General features: G+C 43.6%; 1 protein-coding gene and 1 long non-coding RNA gene across 3 annotated transcripts; one reads left to right on the top strand and one right to left on the bottom strand.

The window, feature by feature from the left end:
* Nucleotides 1-20637, bottom strand: LOC127035757 (uncharacterized). Of its 2 annotated transcripts, XR_007769924.1 has the most exons (5): nucleotides 20545-20637; nucleotides 19845-19989; nucleotides 14504-14706; nucleotides 705-785; nucleotides 1-95 (listed from the first exon to the last, which is right to left on the bottom strand). It is a non-coding gene; the product is annotated as an uncharacterized LOC127035757 (long non-coding RNA). The 2 variants fall into 2 exon arrangements; XR_007769923.1 differs by having other exon boundaries at nucleotides 1-785.
* On the top strand, nucleotides 20184-27991 carry LOC127035705 (homeobox protein Hox-A1-like). Its single transcript, XM_050925974.1, has 2 exons — nucleotides 20184-20794; nucleotides 24530-27991. Exons 1-2 carry the CDS (start codon nucleotides 20221-20223, stop codon nucleotides 24871-24873), a joined length of 918 nt encoding a protein of 305 aa, XP_050781931.1. The 5' UTR covers nucleotides 20184-20220; the 3' UTR covers nucleotides 24874-27991.

Genomic DNA, 27991 nt, shown 5'->3' with positions numbered 1-27991 from the left:
TTCTGGGTTCTTTTTATTTGCCTTCTGTTTTTGAGCCTTCGAGCTTGTGTTGCGTTTTCAAGCTTTTCTCTGTAACGACTAGGGCTAGCTATGTCCTTTTAAAATATAAAATCAAATTAAAAAAAAATTAAAGCTGGGATTCTGACATATTCACATGAAGTTGAGTCTGGGGGGGGGAAAAATACACCCACCAAATATTACAAGGCTCTCAATGAAACCCAGAGATTTTATTATTTCTAAATCACATCCTGGAGAGAAGGAGGAACGTACAAATATGTTTATGCTTTGCCAAGGCACATTCCTCAGAGCCGCTATGAACAATAAAACGCAGAGGGGGCCGTAAAAAAGATATCAGACGTACCCGATGGCGCTCAGACTATTTCATATTTTGTCATTCTAACTTTCGAACACAAAATAAATAAATTAAAAGGCAAATTGACAAAGTGCACCGAAGGGAAGGCAGATTGCAATGGATAGCTTTCGAAACACAAAGGGGAGATTATGGCACTATGCAAAATGCATTACTGTGTGCCTTTTGGCCAGCCATACGCTTCATCTTCTTATATAAATAACGGAAATTTATGGCAATTTCCCCCTCTCTCTGTGCTGTATTTTGTTGAAGGAGGCAGCGGCAAAGCCTGCCTCTTTGTATATCCTGGAGAACTCCAGGAATAGATACAGAAGGTGATTCAAAGTTTACTGACCTTCCTAAACGCAAGAGAACAGGTTTTTCATTGCAACGTGCTGGATCGTTAGAGCTGGATCTTTCTTCCTTTGCATTCTTTCTATTTTCAGTGTACAAAGAAAGAAATAAGAAAAATTCTTTTCCTGGACTTGGAGACATCCCAGGGTCAATGTCTGGGCTTGTTCTACCAGTGACTTGGTTAAGAGCTACCCCCACCTAAAATAAACAGAAAACACATTTTCAAAAGCTTAGGGAAAGGTGCAAGATTTGGTGCTTGCATTTGCACACAGGATTCTGCTATGGCATTTTCCTAGTGTCTAGGAGAACATTTTAAAAGGAAAAGGGGTTTGCCTGTAAACCAGAAAAACATGCATATGCAGGATTTACTTCTGAGATGGATTTCCCGCGTTTAATAAATAATAATAATAAATGTATAAAATGTCTCACCTATGTCCCTTCTTGTTCATTATTAATAGAAACAGGCTGAAGCCACAGCTCTTAAATCTGAATCTGGATGTCAAACACAAAGGTCTGCTCTACACTGGTGGGGGGATCGATCTAAGTTACGCAACTTCAGCTACGTGAGTAACGTTACTGAAGTCGACATACTTAGATCTACTTAGCGTAGTGTCTTCACCGTGGTAAGTCGACAGCTGACACACTCCCGTCGACTCTGCCTGCACCTCTCACCCCGGTGGAGTACCAGAGTAGACAGGAGAGCGCTCAGCAGTCAATTTATCGCGTCTAGACGAGATGCGATAAATTGATCCCCGCTGGATGGATCGCTGCCCGTCGATCCAGCGGGTAGTGTAGACAAGCCCTTCAGGCCGTGTGTAGAGTACAGACACTGCATGCCCAGCTAACATAGCTAAACAGGTGGTGAAACATGGCTTAGGGGTGTAGAGTACAGAAACTCCTCACTTAAAGTCATCCCTGTTAATGTTGTTTCGTTGTTACGTTGCTGATCAATTAGGGAACATGCTCGTTTAAAGTTGTGCAATGCTCCTTTCTAATGTTGTTCGGCAGCCTCCTGCTGTGTCCACTGCTTGCAGGAAGAGCAGCCCGTTGCAGCTAGCTGGTGGGGGCTTGTAACCTGGATGGACCGGCAGCCCCCCTATCAGCTTCCTCTATCGTCTCCCCGCTCCCCTAAGTTCCCTGTGCTGCAGCTGCCCAGCAGGCTATCAATCGGCAATTCAGCTGTCCCTCCCCCCACTGCCATATGCTGCTCCTGTCCTCTGCCTTGGAGCTGCTCCCTGCTCCCAGAGACTTCTGCTTCCTGTGCAGGGGGAAAGGGGTGGGGTAATGTCAGGGTGTCCCCCTCCCCCCCGCTCCTGCACCCCTCTTACCCCTTCTCCATATAGAGCAGGGAGAGGACACGGACGGAGAGAGACAGAGACAGCTTGGGGAGCAGCTGCTGTCTCAACTTCCTGATCCACTTAAAAAGACAATGCACTTAAGAGTCGGTCAGCTTACTTAAAGGGTCGGTGTGCATCTCTCTCTCTCTCTTCTACACACAAGGTGTGTGTCTGTCCCTGTCTGCTATGCTGTCTCACCTCCTTTGTGTTCGTACTGCCTTGTGTGAGAGGCTACATTAACAATGTGTTAACCCTTGAGGGCTCAGCCGAGTGCTAGTTCATCATTTAGCAGTAAGGCATTCCCTGGGAAATATCCCACCCTCTTCCACCGTCTAACTTCACCACCTCAACCAAGCTTCACAATCATCATAGCTGTGAACAGTATTAAATTGTTTGTTTAAAACATATCCTGTGTGTATATCTATATAATATAGAGTTTTTTGTCTGGTGAAAAATCCTAACCACCCCCTATTTACTTTAATTCTTATGGGAAAATTGGATTCTTAACATTGTTTTGCTTAAAGATGCATTTTTCAGGAACAAAACTACAACGTTAAGCGAGGAGTTACTGTACTGTGTTCTACATGCCTGACTCCCCAGGGTAAGTACTCTACAGACCCAGGCAGTCCTCACACATCTACACTGCTGTTTTTATCAGTGTCATGTTCCACTGCCTCCCTGCTGGGGAGCTTTACCCACTGCAGCCCCACTGCCAGAGCCTTTCCCTGCTGCTTCCCCACTTCCAGAGCCTTTCATGGTGCTGTGTAGCTACACGTGTAGTCCCTGTACTCTACACACGGTCGTAAGTGTAGCCCTAGCCTACAGTTCAAAGATCTTTGGGCCTAGGGGTTTGATTTCAACCTATATCTAGATCCCGTGAATAACTCATAATTTCATTGCGTATAAGGCCAGAAGGGACCATTTGATTATCAAGTCTGACCTCCTGTATATCGCAGGCCATTAAATATCACACAGTTACCCCTATATTGAGCCCAGTGACTTTAGGTAGACCAAAGCGTTTCAGTCCTCAGGATACTAAACTTGAGTGTGCCATAGGCAGAGAACAGGAGACATCAACGTGCCACCAATGCTCAATGACCCTGACATGGTAGGGAGTTGCTTAGGTCAGACATGCTCAGATGATGCCAGCTGGCGAACCGCGCCCCACCCTGCAGAGAAAGGTGGAAAAAAACAAACCCAAGGCACTTGCCAATCTGACTAGGGGTGGGGGAGGAATTCAGTGTCCTCAGTTTCCACTGAGCTCAATAGGGGCTGAGGGTGTTCAGATTCTCATAGGATGTCCTCAAGGATCTGGGGCTTATAGTGGATTGCAAACTGAATATGAGACAAAAATGTGATGCAAAAAAGACTAGTATCATTCTGAGGTGTATTAACAGGACAGTCATGTGTAAGACAGGAGATAATTGTCCCACTCTTCTCAAGCTCCCAATGTGACACCGTGGCCAAAAGAGCTAATGCAATCCTGGGCTGCATAAACAAGGGAATGTCAAGGAGGCGCAGAGAGGTTATTTGATATCTGTATTTGGAACTGATGGTATGACTGCTGCTGGAATCCCCTGCCCCCTTCTGAGGACCACAATTCAAGAAGTAGAGGGTTCAAAGAAGAGTGACGAGAATGGTTAAAAGATTAGAAAACCTGCCTTAGTGATAGACTCAAGGAGCTCAATCTATTTAGCCTGAAAAAGTAAAGGTTAAGGGGTGACTTGACCACAGTCTATAAGTACCTACTTGGGGAACAAATATTTAATAATGGGCTCTTCAGTCTAGCACAGAAAGGTGTGGACAAACTGGAAAGAGTCCAGAGGAGAGCAACAAAAATGCTAAAATGTTTAGAACACCTGACCTATGAGGCAAAGTTTAAAAAACTGGGCATATTTAGTCTTGAAAAAAGAAGACTGAGGAAAGACCTGATAACAGTCTTTAAATATATTAAGGGCTCTTATAAAGAGGATGGTGATCAATTGTTCTCCATGTCCACTGAAGGTAGGACAAGAAGTAATAGGCTTAATTTGCAGCTATTAGGAAAATCTTTCTAACTATAAGGATGGTGAAGCTCTCGAATAGGCTACCAAGTAAGACTGTGGAATCCCCACCGTCAGAGGTGTTAAAGAACAGGTTGGACAAACACCTGTCAGGGATGGTCCAAGTTTACTTGGCCCTGCCTCAGCTCCAGGGGCTGGACTTCATGAACTCTCAAGGTCCCTTCTAGTCCTACATTTCCATGATTCTGTGATTATTTTGCAGGACTGATTTATTAACAGATTGGGCCCCATCGCGGTAAGTGCTGGACAAACATTTCAAGTATTATTATCTCACATAATGTTATCTAAGTAGGAGGTTTTTTTGTAATGTGGCCCAACAGATAAGGCAGTGTGCTAGGACTCAGAAGTCCCAGTGCCTGTCTAATGTGACCTTGGACAAGCCACCTTATTTCTCTGTGCTTTCATTTCCTCTGTAAAATTAGGGGTGGCGATACTTAGTTCTCCTTTGAGATCTACAGATGAAGAACCCTTTAAAAGGACCCTGTTGTTGTTATTATTTCAATAACTGCACAGAATCTGGAATTTTCATTGTATGGGAAATTCTGAGAGTTTGACATTTAGTTTAGTCCCAAACTGGGCTGAAAAGATGAAATCTCAAAATTTGTCAAGAAATGAAATATTCTGGCGGTATTTCCTTTTGATCTTATTGAAACGTTTCACTTCGATAAGGTCAAAATATTTCATTTTGACTTTTACTATTTCCAGTATTATATTAATAGTAATATAGCATAAACATCAAAACAGTAAAGTCAAAATGAAATGGTCTGATCATTTTCTACTAAAAATGTCATCATAATTGACACATTCCAGCAAAATGTTTCAATTACATCAACTCAGCATTTTCCTATGGAAAACTGCTCGGTCAGAAAATTTTCTGCCAGCTCCTGGTATCAGTGCTCAACCCGCCAAAGCCAAAATGTGGAATGCACTGTGTGGCAAAGTCCCAAAATGAGGGAGACACCCAAGAAGTGATTCATGCAAGACTCTGACCACACTGCAGTGCAAATCTCTCTTATGGTAATTTCAGTTTCTGGATTCCTCATTTCTATGGCCTGTGTTAGGCAAGAGGCCAGTCTAGACGATCACGATGGTCCCATGTAAAATCTATTATGTCAACTTTTTTTTTACCAATAGAAGGGAGATGGCATCGGCAGGGAAGATTTATAACCTCAAAGTTAGCTGTGTGCTGCCCCTTTAAATGAAACTTCAGAGAGGCAAGATCGGAGCATTACAACTAACACACCTCAGCACCAATAATTACATTAATTTGGATACATATTTTGTCACTGTATTGAGGTTAGGAATGTTAAAAGAACCTAAGGCCTTTTCTATATGGGAAAGTTTTATCCAAAAAAAATAAGGTGTGCATTGGTGATATAGTGAAACCATTGTAAACATTTTACGAAAATTCTTAATTCAGTTTAAGAGTGGCTGATATTAAATCCACTGGGAATAGGTTAAAGTTAAACTGAAATCAACCACTCTTAAACCAGAAGGGTAGTGTCCATGCAGGGGCTGCACCAGTTTAACTCAATCAATTAAAAAAAAACAGGAAAATTAAACCAGTAAAACTTTCCCATGTAGACAAGGCCTAAGGGAGTTAGGTGCTGAACTGTCATGGACAAGTACAGCCTAAATATTTTTGCCCTTAATTAAGGCCAAGCTTCTCTGCCACTAGCAATTCCTGATTTTTTTTTTGAGGCGGGGAGGTGTGTGTGGGGGTGTCAATAGAGGATCCTGTAGACCTTATACATTGAGCTAGTTCCTCAGCTGTTGGAAATCCGTGTGGCTCCACTGATGCTGATTTATGCTAGCTGAAGAGCTGGGGTAAATTTTCAAAGGCACTTAAAGGACATAAGAGCCTAAATCGTATTTTTAAAAGTGGCTTAGGCACTAAGCCTATGTCTTATTGGTAGTCAGTGAGATGTAGGCTGCTCCCAAGTCACATAGGTACTTGAAAATTTGACCCTTAGTCACTTAGGGCAAATTTTTCAGAGGTGCCTAAGTCCCATTTTCAAAAGTGACTTAGGAGCCTAAGTCATTTAGGGCCAGATTTTTTAAGGCATGTAGGCTCTTAAATACGCAGGTTGGTGCCTAAAAACCTTTAATAAGTGCCTTAGATCTTTTGAAAATTTCACCCCTGGCCTATGAACTCTGCAAGTTTTGCCTACATAAGATATGCAAGGTCGGCTCCCAGTTCCACCCACCCCACAAGCTAAAGACATCCTGGAGGGACTTCAGAGAAGAGAAACAAAAGCTGATGAAAGGTCTGCCAAACATGGCCTTGCTAAGAGGGAAGGCTGAGTGACAGAGTTGGGCATGTTCAGACTAGAGCAAAGATAACAGAGCAGAGACATGATGGCTGACTGCAAATATGCAAACGGTTGCTACAAAGAGGACAGCGACCAATTATTCTCATTAGGAAATGGGGAGAGAGCAAGGAGCGGGGCTTATGATGCAGCAGGGAAAAATTAAGCTAAACATTAGGAGAAAGTTTATCATGCTAAGAACAGTTAGGACAATGGAACAGGCTGCCAAGAGCGGCTGGGGGGGTTGCTTTTACTGGAGATGCTCGCGGCTAGAGACCCATTTGTTGAGGATGGCTTAGGAATAATGAAGTGATTCCTGTCATGATGGGATAAGCTGATCACTAAGGGGTCTTTTTCAACCCAAAATGGCTCAGCAGTTCTCTGTTCATGACTAAGAACTACTTGCATGACTAAAGACTACAGGAGAGGTAGTGTGGCCGATGGGATAGGGGCACTGAGGTTTGATTCCTAGTTCTGCCTCTCGTATGCCTTTGAGCAGATCAATTCTTGTCTCCATTCCCCTTCCCTTGTCTATTTAAACTACACTCTTCCGAGCTGGGACTGTCTCTTATTTGGTATCCTACTGTCTCTTTGTTCCGTGTTCGTACGCGACTTAGCATGCTGGGGACCTGGCCCAGGACTGAGGCACCTAAGTTCTACTGTAATACACCTAATAAATACTCCTAGGCTATTTAGTATGCCAAGTGGTCTGTGATGGGATGTTAGATGGGGTGGGATCTGAGTTACTACATAGAATTCTTTCCTGGGTGCTGGCTGGTGAGTCTTGCCCACATGCTCAGTGTTTAACTGATCGCCATATTTGGGGTTGGGAAGGAATTTTCCTCCAGGGCAGATTGGCAGAGGCCCTGGAGGTTTTTCACCTTTCTCTGCAGCATGGGGCACGGGTCACTTGCTGGAGGATTCTCTGCAGCTTGAGCTCTTCAAACCACAATTTGAGGACTTCAATAACTCAGACATGGGTTAGGGGGTTGTTATAGAAGTGGATGGGTGAGATTCTGTGTCCTGCATTGTGCAGGAGGTCAAACTAGATAATCATAATAGTCCCTTCTGACCTTAAAGTCTATGAGTCTATGAGTCTATTTAACAATGTCTAGCACAATGAGGTCCTGCCCCATGACTGGGGCTCCTTGGTACCATAGTACCCCTAATAAATAAAGTACAGCACCTAGAGCAGTGTGTTTCTGGTCCATGACTGCAATACAAATAAATAATAATAGAGGGGCCCTGATCTTAGCTGGGGAGTCTAGCTGTTATCACAGAACATATTAGGGTTGGAAGAGACCTCCGGAGGTCATCTGGTCCAATCCCCTGCTCAAAGCAGGACGAACACCAACTACATCATCCCATGTTACTGTAATACATGCACAAGGAGATCCTACTACTTTCCCTGCTGAAGAACTGAGGTTTGCAATGATGGGGTCTATGGTTTTCCATGCAGCTGGGCAGGGATAGAAATCAGACACAGACCCAAGCCCCATCCAAATTCAAACTTCTCCAGTAATGACTTCCACAATTCTGTTTCAGTACAATCTCTATTGCTAATGACAGGTTTGCATTGAGAGTATGTTATGGCCATTTAGATTGTCTGATACAGCACCAGGAAGGATTAGGACTTTCAGGGACCACTGGGGCTGATCAACATTTTTTCAACTAAACAGATTTTTAATAAAAAAAACAAAACAGAGTCTTGACTACATTAATTTTTGGGGGAAAAGTGTTTGCTTTCTGCAGGTAGTTTTTGTTTTTCATCCAAAAAATGAATACCCCAAAACTGAAATATTTCAATTTGGAAGTGCCTGTGGGAAATGTTGTTTGATTGCCTCAGGACCCCATTTTCCTCTGTGAGCGGGGTTCCTGGCCAGACTATGGCTCTCCTGAATCACCACCAGGGTCTCCCATGATGCACTGCTTCCCCTTTCCCAAAGGGGAGACTATGGTGTATCATGGGGAACTTGGCCCCTAGAAGAGAATAAGACACTATTTCAGAACTGAAATATTTCAATTTTCAGCCTAAATATTTTGGCATTTGAAGTTCTGCTGAAAATCAAAATTTTCTGCAGGAAAATGAAATGTAGAACCATCTCTACCCACAATAATCTTAGACTTTACATAGGGAGGCAGTGTTTCCTAGCAGATAGAGTGTGGGCTAGGGCTCAGAAAACACAGATTCTGTTCCTGTCTCTGCCACTAGCCTGGTGGGTGACCTTGGGCAAGTCACTTTCCCTCTCTGTGCCTCAGTTTCCCTATATGTAAAATGGGAACAATGATACTGACCTCCTTTATGAAATGCTTTGAGAGCTAATGATGCAAAGTGCTGTCTAAGAGGCAGCTATTATTATTATTAGGGAGTCCTTTAAAACACCACAGAGAGGAACCGAACTCTGGTACATTACAGCTAACGTGCATAGAACAAAACTCCATTTCCAGGAGTAGAATAAAAGTCCTCAAATCATCTCAAGGCATTTGTAATATGTTCATTTCCAACCCGGTCACAGCAACACCTCTGCTCTGAGGGAGGGGCTTTTTCCTGAGATGGGCAGGACTTTGCTATAAGACATTTCGCTTTAGCTTGCTGTTATTTTCTTCTCATTCTGAACTACTAGCACACCCCAGTGACCATGAAACAGACAACCGGCTGGCTTGAGGCTCATAATATGGGAAACAAAGCAGTTAAGGGCTGGGAAGAAAGTGCTTACAGAGGCGACTGTAACCAATCTAGACCAATGTGAGAATGGTCCCTCTAGCTAACACACAGTTCCTAATGAGGACAGGAAGTGCTAACAACGTGAGCGGGAGTAAAGCTGAGATGACAATCCAGCATGCCAATTGGTGATGTTTCTTGCTCTAATCGCCCTCATAAAATGTATTTAAGCAACCAGGCTGAGACTTTCTGATGTTTTATTTATTTATTATTGTTTCTGGCCTTATAACTCTTCTCTTAAAAAGGCCAGTGTCGTGTGAATGAAGCATATGCAGAGATAGGGAAAGGGGCTGTGGTGGGATCATTGCATTAATTCATGCCTCAGTTGGATGTTGTACTGAAAGTTTCAAGTTGGACTCTAACTGTGCCGCAAAGGAGAGCAGCTGGGTTTTCAAAGGTGCTAGGAGAGGTAGGGGCACCAATCTAAGCCCATTTAAAATTCCCACTTGTTTAGTTTGTTCACTCTGCTTCTGTGTACTACCCCTTGCTCCACCCTGTGTCTCTCTTATCCATTTAGGCAGGAATAGGGTGACCAGATGCCCTGATTTTATAGGGACAGTCCCGATTTTGGGGCCTTTTTCTTATATAGGCTCTTATTACCCCCCACCTCCTGTCCCGCTTTTTCACGTTTGCTGTCTGGTCAACCTAGGCAGAAACTGTCTATTGCTCCGTTCAGTGCCTAGCACAGTGGTTAGTCCTTAGGCACTAATGCAGTAAACACGATTAATAACCTTTCTAGTTTAGCTGCAAGTTATTATTTATACAAATGACTGATTTTCTTTCTTCCTCTCTGAACATATAATACACATTGGCATAGAATGATATACAATACAAAAAACCCACAACAAACTCTACATTAAAAGAGCATCATTTTGATTGCAAAGTCAAGTGCTCCAAAGTTAGTAAATGCAAATTTTGTGAGACAAAGAAAAGGCTCTTCTGTAACCTGAGGGTTCCGCCTCTGGGAATTTCAAAGCCCTGCTGCAAACCATGGACACATCCTAGCTGAGCTTCTCCGTTACGCAACCTAAATATAGGGGTTGCTATCAGCTTCCCTTGTAACGATATAACTGCAAGGTGGAAGGATGGATACACCTCTCTCTCCCTACAGCAGTCTTATAACTCATATTTAATTAGACCCAGAGCACGATGTCTTTGTATTCAAGGTACCTATCCGCGGTAAGGACAACCTGGACAACATGGAAGTGATGCTGGTGGGCGGGTGGGAGAACCCATCTAGAGGAGATGGCAGGTGTAATGTTTGCTCCTTGTAGGCAGGATGTAGTACCTTTTGCTCTTTGCGCAAGAATATGGAAAAAGCCACATTGTTTCGGAATAAGCTTTGCTAAATATATGCAAAAGTGTACATATTTTACATGTTACCTAGCTACTGTTGTGTGGTTGCCGTGATTGGGTTCTGGTGGCTTCTAAAACACAGTGAGCACCTCTTGAGGGCTCACAAATTATCTAAAGGATAATATCCTATTATTACACACTACAGATGGCTCGTCCATCTATCTATTGACCTGTACCACATCGCTATGGTGTTTCTAAGGTGCCTATCACTTTGGCATTTGTCTTTCGTTTCCTCCCCCTGCAGATTTTGGCAGATTCTTGTCATCCTGGCTTACAAAGTTATAGGCTAGATGGTGGTGAACTCTCTGGTTTGTGTTATGCAGGAGAGTCAGGCTGGATGATCATAATGATCTCTTCTGCCTCCCTCCTGGACCAACAGCCTAGCAAATTTGGAGCCTTTTAATTCAGTCATTTCCAGGGGTTGTTCACGTGAGGTAAAAGACTATTTTGTTGCACAATCCTGAGCTCATAAATATCTGAGTAACTTCCCTCAAACTTCCATATTAATTTGCCTCTGGGTTGCACTGACCCCTGCGAAATTTCCGCCCAAAGGGAAAATGTGTTTCCTCCAAGATGTGAGCATGTGGAAACAGAGGCCTGTGCTGCAAGTATCACCCAAACGAGAGCAGAGTTTGCTACTATGAAAGCTGGAGACCACACAGCAAGCTTTGCCATCTGCTTGCTTGCGTGTGGGTATGCTTAAAGCTTGGGTCAGCGTGAGCCTGAACCTTTTGGTCGTCACGTGCACTGGTACCAATGGAGCACAGAGCAGGTGCGATAGGCCACCAAAGAGCGCAGCCTGGTTGTCATTGACACTATCAGCACTCGACGCAATTCCAGCAGTGACTCATAGACTTAAGGTCAGAAGGGACCATTATGATCATCTAGTCAGGCCAATGCAGGCCACAATGCAGGCCACAGAATCTCACCCACCCACTCCTGTAACAAACCCCTAACCTATATCTGTGTTACTGAAGTCCTCAAATCGTGGTTTGAAGACCTCAAGCTACAGAGAATCCACCAGCAAGTGACCTGTGCCCCACTCTGCAGAGGAAGGTGAAAAACCTCCAGGGCCTCTGCCAATCTGCCCTGGAGGAAAATTCCTTCCTGACCTCAAATATGGCGATCAATTAAACCCTGAGCATGTGGGCAAGACTCACCAGCCAGCACCCAGGAAAGAATTCTGTGTACTAATTCAGATCCCACCCCATCTAACATCCCATCAGTGCACGTGGAAATGACGCACACACTCACTGGAAGGCCCCTGCCCATGGCCAAAGTGGTGTGAATTTCTCCTCTGTTCTATAAAGTCTATAGGAAGATAGGACTGGAAGGGACCACCTGGGTCATTGAGTCCAGTCCCCATTACCAGAGACAATCCTGTCTTAGGACCCCACTCATACACTTATCAAGCTCCATCTTAAAACTAGTTAGGCTGTTTGCCCCCCATGACTCCGATGGGGAGGCTGTTCCAGCATCTCCCTCCTCTGATGATTAGAAACCTTCTCATTTTTAGCCTAAATTTACCCCGGCCAATTTATTACCATTTGTTCTGGTGCCATTGATGTTCTTTAGCTTGAAGAGGGCTTCTTGGTCCCTGACATTTACGCCTCTGATGTATTTATAGGTAGCAATGACATCTGCTCACACTCCTTTTTATTTTTATTTATTTATTTATGTATTTTGCTGGGAAAACAAAGCCCAGATCTTTTAGTCTCCTCCTGTAAGATCGGCTCTCCATTCCCCTAGCAGCCCTTTGTTGCACCTGTCCTGACTCCCAGGCTGAATTCATCTTTCTTGAACATGGTTGACCAGAATTCCACATGGTATTCCAGATGAGGTCTTACTAGATGAGGCCTTGTAGAAGGGCATTAATACTTTCCTAGCTCTATTGGAAATACCTCACAAAATACACTCTGGGATAACATAGCTTAGTGGTTTGTGCACTAGCCTACTACAAGCCAGAGCTGTAAGTTCAATTCTTGAAGGGGGCCATTTAGGGAACTGGGGTAAAAATCCATCTGGGGATTGGTCCTGCTTTGAGCAGGGGGTTGGACTAGATAACCTCCTGAGGTCCCTACCAACCCTGATATTCTTTGACTGTTTCTAACATTTGCCTTTTATTTATTTTATTTTTAACACAGCCACATCCCATTGGTGGCTCACGGTCACCTTGTGATTTTGCTCCTAGGCTATTTAACATTTTTAATAATGACCTGGAATAAAATAGAAAATCATCCCTGGCAAAGGTGGCAGATGACACCAAAATTGGAGGAGTGGTAAATAACGAAGAGGACAGGTCACTGAGACAGAGTGATCTGGATCACTTGGTAAGCTGGGCACAAGCAACCAATATGTGTTTTAAAATGGCTAAATGTAAATGACTGCATCTGGGAACAAAGAATGTAAGTCACATTCGTATGCTGGGGGACTCTATTCTGGGAAGCAATGGCTCTGAAAAAGATTTGAGGGCTGTGGCAGATAATTAGCTGAACATGACCTCCTAGTGTGATGCTGTGGCTGAAAGTGCTAATGCAATCTGTGGTGCAATCAGGGGAATCAGACAGGAGCAGGAAGGTTATTTTACCTCTATATTTGGGACTGGTATGACCACTACTGTAATCCTATGTCCAGTTCTGGCGCACACAATTCAAGAAAGATGTTGATAAATTGGAGAGAGTTCAGAGAAGAGCCACAAGAATAATTAAAGGATTAGACAACATGCCTCACAGTGAGAGACTCAAGGAGCTCAAACTATGTAGCTTAACAAAGAGAAGGTTAAGAGGAGACTTGATTACAGCCCATAAGTAGCTACATGAGAAACAAATATTTATTAATGGGCTCATCAATCTAGCAGAGGAGGGTATAACACCATCCAGTGGCTGGAAGTTGAACCTAGACAAATTCCAACCGGAAATAAGGCATAAAGTTTAAACAGTGAGAGTAATTAACCGTTGGATCAAAATCAAGATTGGATGTTTTTCTGAAAGATCTGCTCTAGGAAGTTTTTTGGGGAAACTCTATGGCCTGTGCCACACAGGAAATCAGACAAGGGCCTGGTCTACACTACGCTGTTAAACCGATTTTAACAGCGTTAAATCGATTTAACGCTGCACCCGTCCACACCACACTGCTCTTTATATCGATTTAAAGGCTCTTTAAATCGATTTCTGTACTCCTACAAAACGAGAGGAGTAACGCTAAAATCAATATTACTATATCGGATTAGGGTTAGTGTGGACGCAAATCGACGTTATTGGCCTCATTATTTTACAGTAGCTACCCACAGTGCACCGCTCCAGAAATCGACGCTAGCCTCGGACCATGGACGCACACCACCGAAATAATGTGCCTAGTGTGGACGCGGACAATCGGCTTTATAATATCTGTTTTATAAAATCGGTTTAAGCTAATTCGAATTTATCCTGCAGTGTAGACGTAGCCAAGGTGATCACAATGGTCCCTTCTGGCCTTGGAATCTATGAATTTATGACTGATCATGCCATGCTCAGCACCACAGTGTCTGAGCACCCCATGGCCTAGTGTAAATGGAAGTCAGTTTTACAAACACCTTGCACTTGTGTAAATGGTGAGACATGGTGCAGGGCAATGCCAGATCAGGGCCTATCCCTCTGTCGACCCAGGTTCTCAGATTGGCATCCACTGCTGTTGCATCTGAGAATATTTATCCATCCATTCATCCCCCTACTCATGCCTGTATCTCACATGTGTGATAAACATAATGAGGGGGCTACACATAACCTATATTTTGTGTGTTTACACAAAAAGAGAGAGACTCCCACAATTTTTGTCTCCTTGTGCTAACTGTAAGCTGTATCTATCCTTCCCAGTCTATGCTGCCTCTTATATTGAAGTAGGAAGCTCAATTTACAGCAAAAATTGCATTTAGGTGAAATGAGAGAAATCCTGAGTGATACTAAAAGTCCCCAGAAAGACCAATTTTTTTCAGTGCAGACTCATTTACCCAATGAGGGGAAAAAAATGAAGAGAACCTTGTCAGTTCCTCATCGCATTTTCCACCAGCCTCTTCTGACACCTCCATACACCCACTAGACAATCAGAACATCATGTTGGACATTGCACATCTTCCTTCTTCCAATCCACCGGGGGACTGAAGACTTTTTGATGTTCCTCATTCTTCTTTCCGGCAGATCTCAAATCGAATTGTGCTATATACTTGGAGTTGTGGAGGCACCTTAATCAAAATTGAAGATGACATAAAAAACGATGGTTGAGGCACAAAATTTGTATGTGTGTGCGCATGTGTATGTGTAGCGTTATGAATCACACCATGCAATGCTCTCTTTAAACTTTTGGACTGTGGCTTTTAAAGTTCTTTGTGTGAGACTTAACAGCCCCTTCTACTATTCCATGCACAATCACTCTTTCTCTGATGCCTCACCTATGCTCCTGTAAAAATCGGCAACACCATCACATGATCCTCCTTCAAGTCCCTCTATAAAACTCACCTCTGCAGTGATGCATATAAAAACCTCACAATAAGGGTAGGCAGCTGGTGTGCTGCAACCACTATCGATTGTGCTGACCTTAATACCTTGGGATCCTCCTAAGTCTGATGTATCCACATGTTATTCCCCATCTTACTCTGAGCTTGTCTACAAAGGGGAAACTGCCCAAAATGGCTGTTCTGGAATAGCTGCCCATGTGAACCCTCTCTTTTGGAATGAAAGTGACTTTTATTCTGAAATAGAGAGTCCACCGGGAGAGGTATCCTGGAATAGATTTTCCACAGTATCCTATTGCGGTCAATTTCCTCCCCAAAAACAAGCTGTTAGGCCCCAATCCTGCAAACACTTTGGTTATGTCTACACCAGGAGGCCTTTACTAGGCTAGGAATACCAGCATACGATACAGGCAAAGTGCTCCTAGTGGGGAAGCAGCTATAACCAACAAGGTTGTGTTTTGTACACTGTAGTAAAACTGCCCACCATGAGTGTAACAAGCTCTACCAGAAAAGGTCAGCTTCATGAGGGGGTTCTGTTGGCACCTTTATTGCTCTGGGGCCACTCCTCTTCATGCCCCTGACTGACAGAGCTATGTCAGCAGAAGTCTGTAGTGTAGATCCGGCCTGCACTGCCATGAGTAACCCCATTAAAACTACAGCACTCATGGTAGTAAGTTAAATACTTGTGAAAGGCCTGGTCTATGCTGCAGAAGTTGTACCAGCATAACAGCATACGAGAGGGGTGTAATTTTTTATGGGTATAGTTATACAGATATAAGCCCTTGTGTAGATGCAGTTAGAATCATAGAAGATCAGAGTTGGAAGAGACCTCAGGAGGTCATCTAGTCCAACCCCCTGCTCAAAGCAGGACCAACACCCACTAAATCATCCCAGCCAGGGCCAGGCCGCCCAGAGGATTCCAGGGGCCTGGGGCCATCGGCGGCAGGCGGCTCCGGTGGACCTCCTGCAGGCGTGCCTGTGGAGGGTCCGCTGGTCCCGCGGCTCCAGTGGAGCATCCGCAGGCATGCCTGCGGGAGGTCCACCAGAGCCGCGGGACCGGCAAGCGGCAGGGGGCCCCCCGCGTGGCGAAATGTCTAGAGCTGACCCTGTTCAGAGGCGGGGGGCCCTTCCGTTCTGGGACCTGCTGCTGAAGTGCCCCGAAGACCCACGGCGGGGGCCTCCCACCGGCGAATTACCGCCGAAGCGGGACTCGCTGCCGAAGTGCAGCTCGCTCTTCGGCGGTAATTCGGTGGTGGGGGGCCCCCGCCGCGGGTCTTCGGGGCACTTCGGCGGCAGGGTCCCTGAATGGAAGGGCCCCCCGCCGCCGAATTACCGCTGAAGACCGGGTTGCACTTCGGCGGCAGGTCCCACTTTGGCGGTAATGCGATGGCGGGGGGTCCTTCCGTCCCGGAGCGGAAGGACTCCCCCGCCAGCGAAGACTGGGAGCTGAAGAAGCTCTGGGGCCCAGGCCCCGCAAGAGTTCTCTGAGGCCCCCGAGCGAGTGAAGGACCCCGCTCCAGGGGCACCGAAAAACTCTCGTGGGGGCCCCTGCGGAGCCCGGGGCCTTGGGCAAATTGCCCCTCTTGCCCCCCCCTCTGGGTGCCCCTGGCCAGGGCTTTGTCAAGCCGGGCCTTAAAAACCTCTAAGGATGGAGATTCCACTACCTCCCTAGGTAACCCATTTATCTCAGTATAAAGATGCCTTATACCATGGTAGCTTGTTTTGCCTCCCAAAACAGAATATAGCTTATTCTGTCCACATTAGGAGGGGACGTGGTCTCTTTAACTCTACAAGGAGCCAAACTTTTACCTTATATCTGCAAACACTTAGGCTTGGGTTATGTCTACACTATGAGTACTGCTGCAGTTGTGGCCCTGTAGTGCCATAGCGTAGATGCTTCCTACTGTGACAAATAGGTTTTTCCATCAATGCAGGGAATCCACCTCCCCAAGTGGTGGTAGCTCGCTCTGTGGAAGAATTCTTCCATTGACCTAGCAGCACTTATGTCAGGGGTTAGGTCAGTTTACCAACAGCGCTGTTTTGCCTTGTAAATATTATCTTATATTGCGAAACATCAATTGTCTATGCTAATCCATTATGGTTTCTTCCCTTCCCCCTCAATCACCACCCAACCCCATGTAAAATATTGAGTTTAATATTAAAAAGTATGGTGGTGGCTTATACAAACATTGCTACATGCGCTCTGTGTTTACGAGGGAAAGGCCCTTTTCCTCTAAGTTTCAGGAGAGATGGCGATTTTAAGCTTCTATTAATTTGGCTGCAAGTTTATATTTAATTGCAAAACTGCCCATGTTTCTCTGGAAGCCAAGGACAATAGCGAACACACCCAGCTTCTTAACATCTGCCATTTTTAATATGTAATTGGCTAGGGATTAAGGTTGCAAAGGAAGGTCCCATTGAAAGTATTTGATAAAGATATTTCTTTCCTTCACAATACACCCCCCCACCCCTGCCACCCCATGTCTTTAGTTAGAGACAAACACAAACCTGGAATGTGGCTGCTCTTGGGATTATTAGAAATGTAAATATTTGGAATTCTCCTAAGAGTTTATGTTGATTGTGGACACTGGAAACTTGCTATTTCACTTTTCCTACACACACGCGCGCACACACACGCCCATGCAATGAACATACACTGTTTGTTTGCATTCAAGAAGGGTGGAGGCCGGAATTCAGATTTCACTGAGCTTGCTAAAACTCACAGTGGCCCTAAAATTTGATCATGATGAGCCACTGCGCAGGTAGATGGCAGATGTGGCTTGGCTCCTAATATAAAGTCCGCTTCTTGAAGAAATGAATGCTGCTACCTATTTGGATTGGCTGTGTCCAAAAAAACATGGAGACCACATGTGAAATAGAGCAGGTGCATCAGCATGGAGTAGGCCTGGCTGAGTAACTTCTCTGATTCAATTAATACAGCCCTGGAGTGCTTCAGACAGAAGCCCATATAGACTCTTGTTTTATTCACATATACAAAGCCTCTTCCCCCCGCCCCTTCCCTTTCTAGTGCAAGCTTTCCTAGGTGCCATCTGCATCCAGATTTCAGTTGACAAACAAGGGGAGAGCGCTGCTGAATGAATTAAAGGGACAGGACCTTGTAAATATTAATCAAGATGCTTTTTTTCTCTGTTTGGCTCTGCAGGAAGTAAGCAGATGGGGAATGGGACGGCCCTTTTACCCAGCTGAAGAGTGGGGATAATGTCCACCTAATGAATTCCACCAGCAGAACATTTTTACATAAAATCAATAGCTGGGTACGAGGTTTAAATATTTATTAGACCTTCAAGTGGTCAAAAAATGTCTAAAAGTGGAGGAAATGCACCCAAGTCTTTGCTAGTTTTGTGCAAATGTCCCAGATCTTGTGTAATGAAAGGGGGGTGGCTTAAAGATGGGACGAGGGCCCTTGGAGATTGAGAAAGAAGAATGAATGGAAGGATTGCATTCCATAATTAACAGTTGGAAATAAATTGGCTCACTTAAATTCTACTCAAGTTTCTAGTCATTCAGGTGTTTCACTAATTCACTGATGTCTTGTGTGGTTCTTTCCAGCAGATAGTTTTGTAATAAATCATTACACACAGATTTTTCCACTAGGGGAAAAAGTGCATTTCATTTTGCACTCTGCCTTTGGTAAAAAACAAAAACAAAAACTCAAACCCTGTTTTAGAGAATGGTTTCTTCAGAGAATTTTCTTCTCCATAACTAATAAGAAAGGCAGAACATAAGAACATTTTAAGCAAAAGTCTTATCTGTTAATTTAATATAACAAAATGAAATGAATTATTTTAATGCCAATTAACTTGTAGCTGTCCCTTATTAATAGTAATTCAGATTAATATTTCTTGGAAGCAGGAACACTGGGCTCTGTGTTACGTGCTTGGAATATCAACTGGAGAAGAAAACGCCACTTTGAGTCACGAGTTGAGCTCTTTCCTTTTTTTCCTTCTTCATCTGGGCCCTTGTTTTTTCAGTCAAAACTCAAAAAATACATCTTTTTAATGGGCGACTGTCTCTACAGGTTGCTAGCTTAAAAAGACAAGAGGATCATATTAAAAAGGCTTAAAAACTATCCCATAAAAATTAGATTTCATGATTTATCCAAAGCCTTCAGTTTCGGGGTCATTATATTGATGTATAGATAGATAACCACCTTTAGAAGACTGCTAACAATCAAAAAGTGTAACATAGTCTCTACATGCCTAGTATCTTCTTATTTCAATTAAGATAGGCCAATAGATCAAAATACAATTAAATTAAAACTATTCTGCAGAATCCACCTTCCTATAAGGTCTGGCTGATGAAGCCAGAGTATAATTAATAATAAATTTTCTTACCCACTTATTCTTCCAAAGAAGACTTAGCTTGGGAGAGAAGAAAGAACACCCAGACATCTGAAATTAAATGTTATTGCTGGAGAAGGTGAAGGGGGGGAATTAACCAAGGTAGTTGACCATGGCTTTAAGAGAAAGAAAAGAAAGAAAGAAAAAAAAGACATTGAAAGACATAGACATAGATTGAAAAGTTGCCTTATAGGTATCAGTAAAATCACTTTGGGATTTCTATTAAGTAGTGTCCACCTGATCTCTGCAGAAAGTTTGTTGCGTTTCATTGCTAAACTCTCTATCACACACACACAAGCATGTTCATCCATTTTCATTGCAAAATTAATTTCAAACTTCATCGGCTAAATGAAGATGAAACGGTGTATTATGGTTGGATACAGGAGAAGGGAGGGGGAAGAAGGGGAGGGAGGGATGCTCTATTTAAAAAAACAAACAAACAACAAACCCACAGCAAGAAGATGCATGCAAGCGAACTTGGGAGTGTGAGAATAAAAAGAGATTTACCTTGAGCATCCCAGCAGATATTCCAGGAGGGTCTGGTGGGGTGGGGGGGAGGGATGAAGTCATGTCCATTTCTCGCAGCCCAGAGAGAGATCTGCTGTAGAAACTGTTTCCTATCATCCCTCTTGTGTGTTTGCCCAGAGAGAGACTGAAAGTTACAAATTGCTGCCATTAACTCATCAAACAGTGCCTCTCCCAGTGAACCTTGGCCATTGGCCAAGAGCCGGCCACGTGATCCCTCCTGCCAATGTATCGAATTTCAGCTGGCTTTTCCCCGGGCTCCTGGCCAGGGAAGTGCCCCATTTGACATGGTGCAAGGCGGCCCGGGGCGCGGGACAAGGGGGCTAGCGCGGGTGGGGGCCGGGAGCATGAGAGGAGGATGAACTCTCAGCCAGAGCTGGGCTGGGGGGGAGAGAGCAGGGCTGGCTATGCAGGGACCTGCCCGGGGGAGCAGAGACTCCAGCATTCGCAGCAGAGGCCGCGCAACATCAGCTGCGCTGGGGAAGATCGCTGCGTGCCGGGAAGGGAGCTCCCAATTGCAGGGCCCCACCCGCCGCATACCCCCTCCCCGGCCGGCCAGCCCCGTCCTTTCCCCGCTCCCTCTTGTTATCCCGCGGCTGGGCCCAGGCCCCTTTACGCCCCCAGCCAACCTCCAGGCGCCTCTTTCTCCCCAGGTTATAACTCATCCTGCTGCAGTCCCTACCTCCGCAGCTCTCCTGACCCCGACTTTCCCGGGGGGGGCCTGCCCCCCTCCTCCTCCGCCTACCCAGCTTGCCTTATTGGACCCCGCTCCGGGGGTCGGGGAGTGGATCGGTACCATGCCTGTAGCCAGGACCCCCCCAGCTGTAACTCTCTGGTGGTGCCAGAAGATAGAGGGAACCTCTCTCAGGATGTTTACGGTGACACGAAAACTTTTGAGTGGATGAGAGTCAAAAGGAACCTTCCCAGAACAGGTGAGTCTGAGATAGAGGCCAGTGTATTTAACTGGGGGTGGCAGTAACGTCACTAGGTAATAAAAGTGCAAGATATTCAGGTGTCTCCCCCCCACCCCCCCATAGGCGCATGCCTGTCTCTAAGCAGATCTATTTGCCTTAAATTCTCTCTCCGTCATGATGTTTGTTATGATTACCTACAGTCCTTCTCCCGATCTGATCGTGACTTTCAGAACTTTTTTTTCCAATTAAAATCGTCCTGTGTCTAAGATTACTGTTTTCTTTAAAAAAAAAAAATCATGCAGGGGGAAACGAAACTTTTATTTTTTAGAAAACACGAGTTAAGAGGAAGCTGACAAGTTTGTCTATCATTGGCCAGAATGGTCCCCAAATCAGTGTCTGATCTCATAGATAGCTATAATCGTAAACATATATCAGATATGTATTTGATCTGTAATATATATATACACCTATTCATATGTAGTTTGAAATAAATTTTGACCACGGGGATTCGGAATGTGTGTTTTTGAATTGGGTTCCCGTTTCCTTGAAAAATGAACCGTTTTTCAATATCTTAAAATGAAATTAACAGGAATCTACCTTTTGTCTCGTTTTAATTCAGGCGCGACAATAACACCTGTAAAAGTAATTTAGCCCCAAATAAAAGAGATGACACAGCCTCCTACTTTGGTATAATATTAGCAGGTTGGTAATTAGCAAGTCTTATTTTTAGTTCTGTGCGCTGGGAATTTAGCTTCAAAATTATTCTACAAAAAAAAATCTGATCTTGACAACGCGCAGTGCATTGCAAAATTCAAAGGGTAGCAGTTATATTCGTTCAGATTACTCCCCAGAGGAAAGTACATGTTTTATCTTTTTCAAACGGAGAGGCGGAAAAACTTTCTCCAAATATTAAGCCTTGTAATGAAACCATTTTCGGAACTCATCGCTAAAATCAGGGTCTTAATAGATAATTAAAAGTTTCTTGTTTACTTCCAGCTATATCTGGCTCCTTTCATCATAAATATCTTCCAAGAGATTTATCGCTGACATGTTGCTAAATATTGTATAACTTGAGGGATTTTTTTAAAAAAAAATCAAACTTCCTTTAAAATTACCATAGTAGAACCATCTATGCAAACAGATTTGCATTTGCTTCAACCGTTTTCCTGGAAAGTTTATTCCAAGCTTTTGCAAATTTCTGGGTGACGGTTTTTGTTTTTTGTTTTTGTTTAAGCTAAATGTTGTTACACAGTATCTCTAACTCACTGGCTGTGAAATGCTGTATTTTCTCAAGTGAGAGGGGTGGCAAATGCACATTTCATCCTGGTTTTAACCTCGACAAAGGAGATCGTTTGAGGTTTCCAAAGGAATTGATATTTTCAAAGGCAATCCAGAGGAACAACCCGAGATTTTAATGTTTTTTTTGTTAATAATCAAACCGAGTTCACTGCCTCCAAGGTATTTCCTCCGCCGTTCGTGTTTAAAGTTCTTTTGACAGCAATAGACAATGTGATTTTCCAGTTTTTTGGAGTCTGAGTGAAGGGGAACAGATTTTACGCTTTGCAGATAGTGCACCAACTGATGTTTGCGTCTCTCCTGTAACTTTTCTGGTGGTGTCCGTGCAGTTATCTCTGCTGATGATCTGGGTCTATAAACGGCTTCCGTCTTCCGAGCACAGGGGAAAAGTTCTTCAAATAACCAAGAAAGCGGCCGCGTGGGGTTAATATATATATATATTTTTAAGGACCAGCTAAAAGCTTTCTCTTTGTTTCGTGCCTTGTCTCATTGTTTCACCTTCAAGAGGGGAAGGAGAGGAGTCGGTTAACTGTCATTCACCGAAAGCAAAAATATAACAAGCTGAGGAAAGTTCTTTTTATTTTGCGGATCCTGGCTATATATATAAACAAGGATGCATATATATAGCCAGTATCCGCAAAATTTGTATATATATATAAACAAGGATGCATTTGAACATTTGCAAAACGAAGGAAAAAGGCAAATAAAAGGCAAATGCTTTCAGATGTTTTTAGTGGGATTCACATACATTGAAAATATTTTTTTTCACGTATGCCCATTTTTGAGCTAGATACAAAGGCGGAGGGGGGGCTATTCTTTATGCTAAAGTCTAACAAGAAGTGTGTGTGCGAGAGAGAAGGTGAAAATTAGAAAGACACAGGAATGGAAGATGAGAGACGGAGAGAGAGATTTGTTCTTTGAGTCGAAAGTTAAGATTATGCTGCTATGTAAACGCAAAAATTTAGACGTCAGACTCAAGTCTGCAGAAACAGATGATCTGCTAAATCTCTGACTCAGCGCTGCTAAAAACAGATGCAGATGATCTCCCAAAGTGCATCGCTTTAATAGCAGGGTTAAGAAAGCAAGCAAGCTGTAAATGGAGATGCGAACTTCTGCTGCGGCCTGGAGCACGAGACTGTATCCCCTCAGGGACGGGGGGGGACCCAGTGGGGCTCTAACAGGGCAGTTGGCCACTCCAAGGGAAGAGTTGAAAGTGAAACTTCCTGGGGGTAAGTTATGGCACCAGAGAAGCGAATGGCTTGTAGGGTAGGCAAACCTGGTGCGTAGGGACCGAGGCAGAGAGTTGAATCTGCTGCACTTTCCCCCCGCGGCTTCTCCACCCCTCTCTGCCCTGACTGTCTGTGAAACCGTCGTGATGGGCATTAGTGTCACTGCAAAGTGAAAAGAGCTGTTAAGGGTTATCCCCCCCCCCCCCCACACACACACACGTGTTTCCCTCAATCTGACTGTTTCCGGGGAGAGAGAGAGAGAGAGACAGACAGACAGACCCGGCCCCTTTCTACCCATCTCTGGCAAGTTTCCCATTATAACCACCTTTCCATTCCACTTCCTTTCCATCAGGGATGGTCTAGACAGTATTTGGTCCTGCCATGAGGGCAGGGGACTGGACTCGATGACCTCTCGAGGTCCCTTCCAGTCCTAGAGTCTAAAACTTTTCTAAAACTTTAACCCTTGGGCTCCCGCATCCTGCGCGTGTCCCGCCGCCGCCAGGACCATTGGGTCAGCCTGATTATCGAAACCTGAAAACCCCAGAGCCCCAGAACAGGGCATCGTACCGCAAGACGGGGTGTAAAGTGCGCGTCTCTGACTTTTATTCTCTGCGCCTTCAAAAATCCCAGGGCCGCCCGGTGCCTTTCTAGGAACTACAGAGCGCAAAGGACTGAAGCCCACGAGAGTTTAATCAGTTTGTTACTTGTGTTTTCTATAATGAATATATACAGAATGCATGGATATAGGCACGTACACACGCACATATTTTATAACACACACATCTATGTACACATAGATGTATAATTAATATATATTCCAAAATATACGCATATTACAATACATATGCATTCTGCAAAATAATCCTATATACATACATATCACTGTTTTTCACTACATATATTGCAAGAGGCACGTACATATATACCTATTGCTAAGCACACTCATATTGCAATATATGCAGTGGAAAAAAGAGGCACCTGTATATGATGATTTTGCAGAATAAATGCAATTGGAGTATATTTTGCAACAGGGATCTATGCATATGATAAAGAAAGATAATGGAAAGTCTGTGTGTGGGTGTTGGGGGGGATATTACTCACGAAAAAGGTGTGTTTTATTGGGAGGGGTTAAGAAAGAAAGAAAAAGTTAGCTGGAAAGGGAGCCTCCTAGTTACTAACCTCATGTGTTTTAATAACCATCTCCTCTCCCCCCCCCCTTTGTCTCCAGTGAAATCAGGAGACTGTGGCTTTGCTGGGGAGACACACGCAGTCTCCCCCAGGACAAACTTCAGCACCAAGCAGCTGACCGAACTGGAGAAAGAATTCCACTTCAACAAGTACCTGACCCGGGCCAGGCGGGTTGAGATCGCCTGTGCCTTGCAGCTCAACGAAACCCAGGTGAAGATCTGGTTCCAGAACCGCAGGATGAAGCAGAAGAAGAGGGAGAGGGCGAGTTTCCCTGAGGGATCAGCTGGCTGCAATGGACCGGAGTCCTCCTCTGACAAATCAGACATCACCTCCCCGGCTACCTCTCCTAGCAGAAGCAACGAGGCTACCACGCCTCCAATCTGACCGAGGTTCTCGCTTTGTTAGAACTTCTGATCTTGGGCAGAGAAACAGCAGAGAGACTTTCCCACCGGTAAAGATCCACTCAGCCCGTGGCATTCATCTTGCTGGGGAAGAGAGAAGGGGGCAGTGCTCCTGGCAAACTTTGCAATGGACTTGGGGATGAAAGCACATCCCAAAAACATGAGCAGAGACTTCCAAACTCACCACCATTACCACCACCAATAGCAAAGGTGCCAGCATTGTGCGGTTAAATCCGTGTCCTTCCAATAGATGCAGGTGTATATTAATGAATGCCGTGCTTAAAAAAAAAAAGCCACTTTCCCCTCAAAATTCGTAGCGCAGAGGTGAATAGGTCAATTTTCCCCCCAAAACATGAACTTTTTACAAAAAATGCAGCCAACGAAAGGTTTTCACTCACTCTCAATTCTTTCTGAGTAGTTGTGACATTTTTTCCACTAAAAGTTTCAATTACATTTTTATTCACGATATATGTCTACTTTTTCCACAAAAAAGTTTCTACAACACCTTTAGTCACAAAAAGATTACATTCATTTTTTCCACCAAAAGGCTCATTTTTCACGGAACGGTTCGATGACCTTTTTTTGCTAGAAGTGTTGACAAATTTTATGTTGACAAATTATTTCCTCCCCAAAAGTTTTGACATGTGCTTTATTCACAATGAGGTTGGATGAAAAAAATTTCCACAAAAATTCTTGACAACGTTGTTTTCGATGAATTATTTTCACGAAAAGTTTCACCATTTTTTTTTCACCGAATGGTTCAGTGACATGTTTTCCACAAACAGTTCTGACAACAATTTGGGGAATGATTTTTTATATTTTAGCTCTAATTCCAAATGTTCCTATTTCACTGAGCCCTTTTAGGAGGAATTAGAGCAATTATCTCCTGGGAGTAATTATTTTAGAGATATGTAATACTGTTACATACCATTTTGGTGAAATTTCTAGGGAGAATAATGTTCTTCAGAAGGATTTTTAAGACCAGGACATTTTTTTCCTGAACTCAGCATTCTGGCCACAGACAGCCATTCTGGCCAAGGCTGGTTATCACATTTTCTTGACTGCCATCTCTACTCTTGTGTCCACACATCTAAATGATACCCTAGTGGGTGAGTTAACCTTCCCTCTGATGTGATACTAAAGGGGCAAGAAGAATCTGGTCTCAAGCCCACTGAAGTCAGTGGAAAGAATCTCGTGGTCTTTAATGCACTTTGGATCTAATCCATCTGAAACAAGTTATATGCAGTATAATCAGTCGGCTGACACAGATATTTGATCAAGCAAATATGATGTTTCCCCCATCTTTTAAATGTGCTTTCCTAGGCCAAATGCACCTTCAGCACAAATGGATAGGAGAGGAAATGTGAGTTCAAAATCAGGCTTAGAAATACAAGAGACATGGTAATTGTGCTATAAATAACCCCTTCAGTCAGTAAAAGCTTAGAAGTGTATTATTTATTTTCACATTTCCGAGGTTCTTCATTAACATTTAAATCTCCTAACAGCTGGGAAGAAACGCACTCTTCATATTAAAAGTCGATTTAATTTATAGCAAGGAGTAGTTGAGTGAAAGCAACAAAGAAAATACGAAAATCAGGGGGGGTTGTCGCAGAACTTTGACAGGACAGCGGTGATGGGATGGAGAGTGGGGAATAGTTGCCTTTTAAAACCTTAATAAAGAATTAAATGGAGGCCAACATTTTGTCAAGAACAATCAATAATAAGCATTATAATAACCTTAGGTAACGTTAGAGCCACTTATGCTGAGACAAAGTTTGCACACAGTGCCTCACTTTGGAGAAATAATTGGTTAGTTTTCATCACCACGTTTTTTTATTAATTATTATTGCTATTAATGTTTTACTATCAAAATATATTTGAGAAATGCCTTTTGTGCATGGAGAATACTGGTTTATTTTCACTCAGATCATATATTACAAGAGGCTAACCCAATGAAAGGACTTAGGTGGCTGAAAAGTACATTTGATTAAAAAATATACACGGCATTCTTCAACAGCCGCCGGATTTATACCCAATGTTCTGCTAACCAAACTTCCTTGCCACTCATCACTGAAAGGATTAATGGGGTGGTGGTGGGGTTTCAGCACCTCTAAATAATACACCCATCCGTGGAATTTCAGGCAGGACAACCCCCAGAAACTGTTGCCTTTTTAATCCAATCTTGAAATTTGCAGTTCACTTCATTTTGCTGGCAAAAAAAGAAAACACACATGAAACGATAGCTAGGAAACCAAATATGCTAATTTGTCACCAATGCTATTATTTTGTCTTTCCCTGTTGCAAAATTCTAATCACACTTTGGAAATGAGCTGTGAGTTGTTCACTAAAGTACTCATGGTGAATTAGGGTTGCCGCTGTGTTTTTAAATGATTTTTCCTCGCACTGCTATGTAACTAAATTTTTATCTTCTTGCCTGTTTAAAAATTCTCCTAATTTGTTATTTTAAATTACTCCATGCGGAAAGAAAAGGTAAAGTCAGACATTTTGGTGAAACCGTAAAATGTCTAGAATCAACACAGGAAAGAAAGAAGAAGTTTAATTTAAAATGTTTGGAGATTGCAAGGTGTCGTTATGACCACAATCTAAAACTGGCACATTGTCCTTTAAACCAAAGATGTATAGTGAATCCAGCTAAATTCATGGAACATGAGACTTCTTTTGACACTGGAGAATATTTAAAAGGCATGTGAAAATGAAAGGAGCTATTGCAAAATGTCTACCTCTTATTTGCCAGGACTATCAGAATGTATGCAGTGTTGTTGTAGCAGTGTCGGGCCCTGGTATTAGAGAGACAAGGTGGGTGAAGTAATATTTTTGTTTTGGAGCAACTTCTGTTGGTGAGAGAGACATGCTTTTGAGCTATGGAGCTCTTCTTCAGGACCTCTGTGTAGCTCGAAAGCTTGTCTCTCTCGCCAGCAGAAGTTGGTCCAGTAAAAGATATTCCCTGACCCGCCTTGTCCCTCAGGACTGTCGGAAGGCAGATATGGATTTATTTATTGATTTATTTATTTTCTTTCAATATGAAGTGGGATGTGTGTTGTGGTGGGGAGGGAAAATGGACATGTGAAAGGATAACATTA

Source organism: Gopherus flavomarginatus, chromosome 16 (genome assembly GCF_025201925.1).
Source record: "Gopherus flavomarginatus isolate rGopFla2 chromosome 16, rGopFla2.mat.asm, whole genome shotgun sequence".
NCBI lineage: Eukaryota > Metazoa > Chordata > Testudines > Testudinidae > Gopherus > Gopherus flavomarginatus.
Note: the sequence above shows the minus strand (reverse complement) of the source record. Positions and strands in the feature narration are given on the sequence as shown.